This window comes from Candoia aspera, chromosome 1 (genome assembly GCF_035149785.1).
Source record: "Candoia aspera isolate rCanAsp1 chromosome 1, rCanAsp1.hap2, whole genome shotgun sequence".
Taxonomy (NCBI): Eukaryota; Metazoa; Chordata; class Lepidosauria; order Squamata; family Boidae; genus Candoia; species Candoia aspera.
The window spans coordinates 246,793,151-246,803,010 of record NC_086153.1 but is presented as its reverse complement, the minus strand read 5'-3'; the positions used below and the strand labels follow the sequence as shown (position 1 = coordinate 246,803,010).

At 44.1% G+C, this 9,860-nt stretch overlaps 1 protein-coding gene across 2 annotated transcripts; it reads left to right on the top strand.

The window, feature by feature from the left end:
- The first annotated feature begins 1,922 nt into the window (after positions 1-1,922).
- On the top strand, positions 1,923-9,170 carry CALCB (calcitonin related polypeptide beta). Of its 2 annotated transcripts, XM_063289415.1 has the most exons (5): positions 1,928-2,104; positions 3,553-3,648; positions 4,313-4,444; positions 7,471-7,655; positions 9,014-9,170. In XM_063289415.1, the coding sequence occupies exons 2-4, from the start codon at positions 3,563-3,565 to the stop codon at positions 7,628-7,630; spliced, it is 378 nt and encodes a 125-aa protein (XP_063145485.1). In that variant the 5' UTR covers positions 1,928-2,104; positions 3,553-3,562; the 3' UTR covers positions 7,631-7,655; positions 9,014-9,170. The 2 variants fall into 2 exon arrangements, with proteins under 2 accessions (XP_063145484.1, XP_063145485.1); XM_063289414.1 differs by lacking the exons at positions 7,471-7,655; positions 9,014-9,170 and adding an exon at positions 5,402-5,998 and having other exon boundaries at positions 1,923-2,104.
- Positions 9,171-9,860: the final 690 nt, after the last annotated feature.

Sequence of the window (9,860 nt, the reverse complement as noted above, 5' to 3'; positions counted from 1 at the left end):
TCCCCAGCTAGGATGAAAGTAACTTCTCCCTCCGCTTTGCCTTCCACCACCAGACGACGGGCTCAGGCTAGCCCGTTCGCTAGGCTGAAGATGGGTCTCTCCTTTTCTTATTCTACAAGAAGAAGGCAAGACTTTCAAAAAGCAGGGCATGCTGGATAGCTTCCCTCCCGAAGCAAGGATGGATCCAAAATCAACTTTGCTAGAAAGGAATCGATCCCAGGGAATCCTCACTTTGGGGATTTCGATCGAGCAGGGGTGAAGACTTTGCAAGAAACGTCGGGGCTGTTCTTGAGGGGTTACACTAGCCTTCCCCAACCCGGCATTCTCCAGAAGTGTTGGATTACGTCCCGTGATTCCCCTTGGCCACATGGATTGGGAATTTTTGGGAGGGTGGGGGCGGTTAAGTCCAATATATCTTGAAGGCACCTAACTGGGGAGGCTGCTTTTGTTTTTCACATCCTTGTTCCTCCTCTCGCCATTTGGTTGTAGCCGCGTCTCAGGCAAATGCCTACTGGCAGGGAAGAAGTCGTTAATTGCTCATTACTTTGTCGTGCATTGCCTTCACGAGTTTCCCGGTGTGACAGGTGCCGAGGGGGATGCCCTTGGAGGTGCACTTGGGTGTTGGTGACTTGATCCCAGCCCCTACAAAGGAATCGGCTGAACGGGGCTATGAATCAAATGGTCCCCGATTTTCTGCGCTGGGTGCTTGGGTGCCTTGGCACACGAAGACCGGGCATCAGCTGAATAGGAGAAGGCGCTGCTTTCTCTGCGGCAAGGGGTTAGAGGAGGAGCGGACGATTCCACCGAGTTGGAATAAGCCGCTCCCACTTACCCACATGCTTTGCAAGGGACCACCTCTAGGTCCAAGTGCGGAAGTTCTCGGGACGATCCAGCCTTTTGCACCTGCTTCCGAAACCGGTGTTAGCAAATGAGCCTTCGCAACAAAATGTGAACGGGCAGCCCGAGCCTAAGGGGCCTTACTCGGAAACCAGTCCTCACCGAGGCCTTTCTTATTTCCGAGGAGTTGCCCTCAAGCTGGCTGCCTTTGCAAAAAGGATGGGTAGAATCCGGAACTGGAGGAGGAGGCAGCCAGGGCTCAGCCGACTCCATTAGCAATTCTCATCCCAAGCCAGCCTTTCCCAGCCCAGGGCTCTCAGACATGACTTCCCATTCTCATTCATTTTGTCTGGGACTGGTGGGAGTTCTGATCCGAAACATCGGAAGGAGGTCTCGATGGTCACGCTCTTCTGAACAGACCTTCCCCGCTCCTTTCGATGCCATGATGGTGGGAACCGAAGCATACTTACCTGGCACTGAATTCAGTTAGTCCCATTTCCGAGTACTTATGAGAAAGATTAGGTTACACAGCATAGTAAAGTATGAACATACCAAGGCGTGTGAATTTAATATACAACCCCACCCCCCCCCGGTGCGGGAGGAGACAATGCCTCTTTCTGGCTCCGAAGCCAACTTTGTAATTAAGGTTCAAAGAGGGATTCTCTACTGTTGGCCTCGCACTGCTGTGGCCATTGCTGGATGCAAAGTTGAGAAAGGACGTTGCCAACCGAAGTTCTTTTTCTGCAATGCAGCACTTTTTGCAGTAGATGTCGCCTCTAATAAGTAAATAACCTGTCCTTTGAGTTTATTCATCAAAAAGATACGGGAGATCTTGGAGGGATCAAAGACAACGGGGAGGTCTAAGTATTATTAATGGCTTGGGGCTATCTCCCTTACATTTCATTAATCTTTTTATATGTCCCTTCCTGCTGTCCACCCCCACCCCAGCCGTTCAGTGACCTAAATGCAAATAAACCTATCGGATGTGCCTAAATGACTGGCAATTTTTTTGTGAATGGAATACTCAGTTACTGAGAATGACGTAATTTGGGAGTTGGAGTTTTGTAGTCAGTCGGGGATTGGTTTTATAGTGATAAAGGAGACGCTGATTGGTGAGCGAGTGTTCGTTGAACGCCTACACACTTCTGTCCTGGTGATATGTATAAAAGGGGATCGTTGACCATTGAAGACCACCACGACTCTGAAAATCACGCCGAGGAAACCTCCACTACGTTTCACTCTTCCTTAAGAAGCCCTGCGTTTGAAGGTAAGCCCTCTTCCACTAGCTCCGCTCCTCACAGCGACCATACAACTCCAGCTGCAGAAATCCTGGCCGTGCCTTCCTTAATGTAGGTCTTACTGAGTTCAGGACGACTTACTCCCAGAGCCATAGACATCTTAAAACTGTGAGTGCCCTGCATTCATGGGTTTTACATTTCAAGGATGCCAGGCTTACCCTGGTTTTTGGAATATCCAGAATAATTTTTCTGGATTTTTAAAAATAAGAATTAATATTTTAGGATGTTGGGAAATACTAGGAAATGCCCATCCTACAAGTTTAAAACAAAATTTAGAGTCTTTGAGAATGAGAATGCCTTTTCTTCGGTGAAAAAAAACTAAAGGTGCATTTAATTTCAATGTGCGACTTACCTCATTTTTAAAGGAAGGATAATCTTAAGGGTTGTTGTAATCAAGGTAATATATATTAATTGAAAATAGCTTTAAAACATCCTTCTGTCTCCACCCCCCGCCCCGGAGACAGTAGTTTTTTGTAGCATCCGGAACTTCCTTACAGACTTCTTTACAAGAAAAAGTCTAAATGTGAGAACTTAAGGTGAACCTCTGTGAGTGCGTGTTTGTGTCAGGTGAATACAGAGGCTTTGGGATCACAGATGTACTGATTACAAAACGACTTGAGCCAGGAAAACTCAAGAGTGTAAGAAATACATATTCTTGGAGATGCTATTGGGGAGTGTATTTTTTTTTTTAAATGTTGAATATATGGAAATGCTTGAACCGAATGGGGGGAAAAACAAAGAAATCATGTGTGATGGACAGCTTACAATTCTGTGTGCACGATTCTCTCTGTATTTTACCTAATAAATTTATTTTCCTGTCCATAAATGACTCAAACCCCGATTTTACAGCTTTGCCTAACCACGTTTACAGAGGATCACTTGTTTTAGCATACTCAGCTCAGTTCTTTTTTTCAGTTTAAAACGAAACATAAAAACGAGGCATTTATCTTTTAAACATAAACACATCTGCCCACTTTGAGTCGTTTTCTTCAAGAACGGTTCTATTTTTGGTCCTCATCTCTTGGCTCAAATGATCTGGCTCGCTTCTGCCCAGTTGCGGTAGTAAATATAGAACTCCGCCGAAGCTCCTAAGATTCCTAAATGGATATTGGAGACCGGTAAATTCTCTGTAAATACTTCTGTACGCGCATAATTAACGGATAATTTATTACCCTCAGAGAATTCCCACTTTACACCAACCTGGTCCTATGCATAACATTTTGCTCAGGAAAGATGCCTCGCGGTGTTTCTTGGACTTACCAGAGCCAGTCATCTGCTTTCTCAAGTCAGAGGGGAATCCTATCGACTTCAATTGGGACGCCTGCCGATGGGATTGCAGCCCAATAGGCAGAGGGGAATAGGCAGGGCCGCAGAGGGTGCAATATGGCTGCTCAGTGAACGCGAGCCTTTCTTGCAGAGAGAAGACTATGGCTGTGCTGAAGATCTCCTCGCTCCTCGCCGTCTACGCTTTGGTAGCCTGCCAGATGGAGAACGGCCAGGCAGTCCCGCTCAGGTAAGAGGCAGCCGTCAGCGGACCTACTTGCAGCCGTTGGGAGGAGCGGTGTCGGAAGTTCCCTCCTGGCGGGGGCGCGAAACGAAGACGTCCTCCGACGGGAAGGAGCTCCGGTTGGGAGAGGGGCAAAAGAAGAAGGGGTAGGGCGCTCGCCAGGCGCGGATTTGGCTCCGTAGGCACAATTCAGCCGGATTACCAACCAGCTTTTAGAGGACAGTGCTCTACACCTTCCCTTTTAATTTAAAAAGATCAGCTCGGTCTCCATTTGCCTCGCCTCCGGGGTGGTAAGAACGAAGGTAGAAAGCGGAGTAGAAATTGCGCAAGCACATAAGCAAGCAGCAAATCACAATCCACGCCACGCTGTGATTTTCTCCCCCTGGCCAGCAAATGGATTGGTCGCACAGCCTTCCCCTTCGGAAGCCCTCCAGATGCATCGGGCTACAGTATTCGTAGCCAACCCCCCTCCCCCCCAGCCAGCATAACCCCTTGGTTGGGAGACAGACGAATCGCAGTCCAAGCCAACCCCGAGGGAGGGGGGAAGGCTGGCGGGTGCTGGCTGGAGAAGCCCTCCCTCCCGCCTCTGATCCCACCCCGGCTTCCTGTGGGGAGGAGAACCGCTGCTCCAGAAAAGCGGCGCTTTCAGGGCGCACTTGTCTCCACGCAGAGCGGGCTTCGAGCCTGTCACCGACCGAGGCGCCCTGGGGGACTACGAAGCCCGGAGGTTACTCAACGCCCTGGTGAAGGAATACGTCCAGATGACAGCGGAAGAGCCGGACCAGGGCAGCGAAGGCAAGAGGTAGGAAGCCCCGCGCTTCGGAAGCGTCGCTCCGTCCCCCCGTCTCCTTCCCGGGTGCCAGCTCGCGGCAGAGCGGCCTCGGCAGTGGGCAGGCAGACGGACCGCTTTCGCCCCCGAGGACGTCCTTCCCGCCTTCCGACCGGGGCGCCTTGTCACGACTGGAGCGGGCGCTGCAGGTGGTTGGCCTTGCTTCCCCCGCTCACCTTTCTCGCTAACTTACTGCCGAGTTACTTTTTCTGATATCATATATACATGCGTATATATATGTATTTTCTAATAAGTATATATGTATGTGTATATATACATATGAACACACACACATACGAAAGGCTTTCAAGTGAAAGGAGAAGGGGTTTTGGTAAAATGGGACAGCGACAGGTAGGTTTTGGTTTTCTTCCCTTCTCGCCCCCCCTTCCAAATGAACGGGGCCCGCGGGACTCAGCCCTCCTTCCCTCGCCTTAGTGCATGCGGAGGGAGGGGGGACAGAGAGAGAGAGGGTCCTTTGACATTGGACGAAGGAAGACATTCTTTGCACGGAGCGCCCCCTTCCCTGCCCAGCCCAGGCTTACAGCTGCACCTGCTGATTCCTAGTGAACTCCCCTGGTGAAGCATGAGGAATGGATGAGCCTCAGCGACGCATGCACTCCCCCCCCCACATGGCTAACAGTCGCAACGCCCTCCTAACCCGTTTGCTTGATCGGGCAATGGCTCCCTTGCGCCTCCTACCGGCTGCTCAGGCGGCTCTTCGGATTGGCGTTGCATGGAACTTGCGCCTGAAGGGACGGCGTCGAGCTGGGCTTGTTCTTAATATGCACTCAGAGGGGTTCTTCTGCGGGGTGGGGAGGAGCGCGGGGAGGGGGGAGGAATAAGGCATGACTACGCATGTGTTTTCTTTCTTTTTTTCTTCCTTGTTTCTCCCCCGGTTACTTTGTTCGGCATGTTTTTCCCCCTTTGCAGCTTGGATAGACCCATTTCCAAACGTTGTGCCAACCTGAGCACTTGTGTGTTGGGCAAACTGTCTCAAGAATTGCACAAGTTGCAAACTTACCCTCGTACTGACGTCGGGGCTGGGACGCCTGGCAAGAAAAGGAATGTGTTGAGTGAGCTGGAAAATGAACGCTATGCAAACTACGAGGAAGCCCTCGGAAGCAACTAGATGGCCTCAGTTTCCTCTTTGATTTTATTTTCCTCTTTTGTTTCTTTCTTTTAGTTAACTTGATGCATGATGTGGGTCTAACCTTCACTGCTAACTCTGCTGTGTTCTTTTAGATCTGAAATGCTTGGAGTAGAGCAAAGTCCAAGTTAAGAAATTAAGGACAAAATGTGCACACACCTTTGTAGGGAGTTGGGGAAAAGCAGAAGCCAAATTCAAAATTGATCAGAATAAGTGACATTGTCTTGAAATTTCAACTGTTTTTTAGATTCTTATTTTATGAATAACAATAAAGCATCATTTTTTATTTGAGGCTACTCATTGTAAAAAATGACATAAATAAATGTTTCTTTCATGCCTGATCATGCAACTGTTCAATAAACCTATTTTTCTATAAGGAATAGGTCTATGTTCTGATTATAAATGATTTTATACAGCTTTTTTAAACGTGGGTTTTGTAGCAAAGTTTAAGGAGTTTTCATCATAAGCTATAAGGAGCACAGTGTGGATGTTTGCAATTTTTGCTTAAATAAGAGTATTTTGGAAGTGCTAAATATGTGCTTAGTAGAGGATGAATAAGTAAGGTCAGGGTTTCTCAGTCAGGGTTCCGTGGAACCCTATGACCTAGACCTATGACCTAGACCTATGACCTAGAGGGCACTAGGGGTTCCCTGGGAGATCATGATTTATTTTAAAAATTATTTCAAATTTGTGCAACTTCACATTGAAGAGGTAAGTTTCATTCTTTATTTTTAATTTAAGAATACTGTTAATGCATATATACAGACCTACACATGAAACAAATATAATAATTTTGTAACTTCTGGCCTAAATTTGAGCCTGAATGTACAGGGATTTCCTGAGGCCTCAAAAATATTTCAAGGGTTCCTCCAGGGTCGAAAGGTTGAGAAAGGCTGAGTAAGGTGGTGACTTTATTCCAATGAAATCAGTGAAAAAGTTCACATTGAGTTTGATAGTATGAACTTCATATATCTGTTCAGAAGTGTAGAAACACAGCAGTTAGTTTCCAAATTTGAGCAATATTGTTCAGTTACAAAAATTATATTCTGTTTGACTTCCTCCAGGTAAGAGTTTTAATATTATAATTCTCTTTATATATTTGATTTTTCGTGAAGGAGTCACTTATTTTGATTCACTTAACAGCCTGAAGATAATTTATTGCAAGAGAATCCAAAATTATAGAGTGTGTCTATAACTCACTGACTGATACACTTTTTGTATTCATTGTGGGAACAATCTAGACTAAGTTAAACACTGAAATTAATGGGACTTTTAAAAGCCTGATTTTTGTCAGATGAAAAAAATCTGTAGCATCAAGTTAGTCTGTAGCATCAAGTCCCATAGTATCAAGTTGGACCACACCTGTGGTCAATCTATTTCACCGTCTTGATATCTTATATGCCCAGATGGCTCTAAGAAATGTAGACTCTGGAGGTAAAGGCAACAGTCCTCTCTTCCTGTTGCATCTCATATTCAGTGGCATTGGCCAACTTGATGCTACAGGACTGTGATTGTTGGAAGTCCAAGGTGTGGGCCTCTCTTAGAAAAGGTGTGAGTTACCCGCCCCACAGATCTGGATTGTGCCAGGTTGAGGAAGAATATGCAACGATTTGTCTTTTGCACTCCAGGGCATGTTAAGAGATCGGAAGCCTTTTCCATTCACCTGTCACATAAAATAGCCCCCCCCCCCCAAGATTGGCATTCTTGAGATTTCGCCAACGTGAGCATGGGGAGAGCTGGGATTAGACAGCAGGCAGCACAGTGCAATCTTTTATGAAACAAGGTGATGTTAAAATCAGAAGCTTGCGTCAAAGACCTTAACCCTCATTTCTTTCTTTAAAAACAACAACAGCATAACAGCCCAGAAGAGAGCATGTAACACGGCGACTTGCGTGACCCATCGCTTGGCAGATTTCCTGAGCAGATCAGGAGGTGTGGGCAAGAGCACATTTGTACCTACCAATGTTGGATCCAAAGCTTTTGGTAGGCGAAGAAGAAATGTACAGATCTAATCTGCTGATTGACTCCTGGGATAAGGTAAATGCATACTAGTTCTCCTTGGATAAGAACAGTGTTGCTCATATATCAGTCCTTGGCTGAATGATATATGGATTCTTTTTCCTCAATGAGTATGTTGTTTTGCAAAGATTTGCATAGACTCAAGATCTCATCTGATCTATTGTCCTCCTGTAAGCATGTAACTATTAGCAAGTCTAGGTGGATATTTAGTGTAGAGGGAAGATAGTATGAGAATGATTCTTTAAAATGCGACTTTTAGATGAGACTTCCTCAACCCGGTGCCCTCTTGGTATACTCAACCTCAACTCCATGATTTCATTTCTGAAAACTAAAATCCAATTTACACGAGCACTGGCCTAGGGAAAGCTCTTTCAGCGGTATTACCATAGTAGAATTAGTCTTTTTAAATAGTTGAGACTTACGAAAAACAGTTATTCATTGTCAGATTAGGCTTTCTCCCTTACAATGGAGTTTGGGATTGGAATCCACATTATCTTTTCATTGGGGAAAAGAGTGAATATTGCATTGAATCTAAATATGCCACTTCTAAACCAGCATTATTTTAATTCAGAGATCTATCACTTGTACATCTTAAACATGTATGCAGCTTTGTAATGCATTCATTTTGTAAGTTCATTTCCAATCCACACTTTACTTTTACTGCCATTTTAAATATTAGCAAATGGCTTGTGCAATTTCAGCAACACACTAGGAGGTTTTGCTTGGAGATGATTTCCTTTTGCTTCCTTCTTTTCCCTGAGCCCTGGAGTGCAGAAATAGTTTTGAGAAGAGAAACTACAGCTTCATTCCCTTTTAAAACCCAGGTGGAGCAGATAGCATGGTGGACATCATGGAAGTTGTGATGCAATGGTGGGAACTGCAGAGGTGGGATGGGATGTTACTTTTGCTAAGCTTGGTCCTCCTGGCCAGATGTGGCAGAAGTGAATCCACATGCTTTTATAGATATCTGCAGTTTGTCTGCTCTGTGACCACTCAGACTGCAAGACAGAAACATGCATCTAGCATATTCTCACTTAAATGTAGAAAAATTACTGTAGCTATGTTATCCTATTTATTATAACTGCCCAATTTTCCTGTTTGGGAAGAGGCTTCTTATGAGAAATTGCTTATATGGAATAGAGCCAAATATTCGTTTCTGACATTCCTTTTTAAAAACATGTATATTTTGGTAACTTTGCAAAACCTATGCCATCCTTATCACATAACAGTCTTAACCAGCTACTTCCTATTTATTCAGTGGATTAACCTGGGCCACATAGTTAAATAAGAGAGCTATCTGTCTAAGGACCTGATAATTGCAGAGAAAGGAAGAATGCATCGGTAAGCTTGGATTTGTTTTTGTTTTTGTTTTTCAGATGCCATGAAACTGAGCAACGAACACCTTTTAATTTGTCTTGGAAGCAACTTTCTTTCATAATTCAGTATGGCTGAATAAATTATTCATTTTCGCATCCTTCCACTATTGGAAAAATGTTTTCTTTTCAAATTAAATTAACAGGTTATATAATATATATATATATATGTCAAATAATTATTCAAATGAAATTATTGTATATTCTTTTTATAAGCAATTCTATTTCAAATAAAATGTGATAGCATCTATTTATTTATTTATCTTGTAGCATATCTGTGAAATTGATCCATGTTATTTATCTTGGCAACACTGTATTGCCAAATCTCGGGGATTACACTAAATTGCTGCCTTTCAAGGTATATATGTGTAAGAGGCAGTGTGCTATGCCTTGATGTAAAACATTTAACTGACATGAGTGTATAATATGTTTAAAATACATTTACAATATTGTATTTATTTGTGAATTTATGCAAGATTAAAAAAGTATTTTAGATACACATAGATTGAGAAATGGATCTTTTATTTAAATCTTTTTTTAAATAACCAGCATATTCTGCAGTTTTCTTTGAACCTGGATTCAAGAGAGTTGAGATAAAGTCTAGTCTGGGACTTTGATTTTCTTGTGTGACTGCTGGTGCTATAGGAAGGTAACAGATTATAACATTTGAATGCACAGAATCAATAAACATATTTATTTTTGTAGAAACTTGTATACATGAAGACAGGTTTTTGATTCCATGACTTCTGAAGCATAAGAGTCCTAAGCCTACATACAGGTAGTCCTCACTTAACAACCATTTATTTAGTGACGGTTCAGACTTACAACGGTGTTGAAAAAACTACTTACG

Coding starts and splice junctions, on each gene's coding strand:
- CALCB (XM_063289414.1), top strand. CDS start 3,563: ATGGCTGTGCTGAAGATCTCCTCGCTCCTCGCCGTCTACGCTTTGGTA. Junction 3,649..4,312: donor GGCCAGGCAGTCCCGCTCAG/GTAAGAGGCAGC, acceptor GTCTCCACGCAG/AGCGGGCTTCGAGCCTGTCA. Junction 4,445..5,401: donor CAGGGCAGCGAAGGCAAGAG/GTAGGAAGCCCC, acceptor CCCCCTTTGCAG/CTTGGATAGACCCATTTCCA.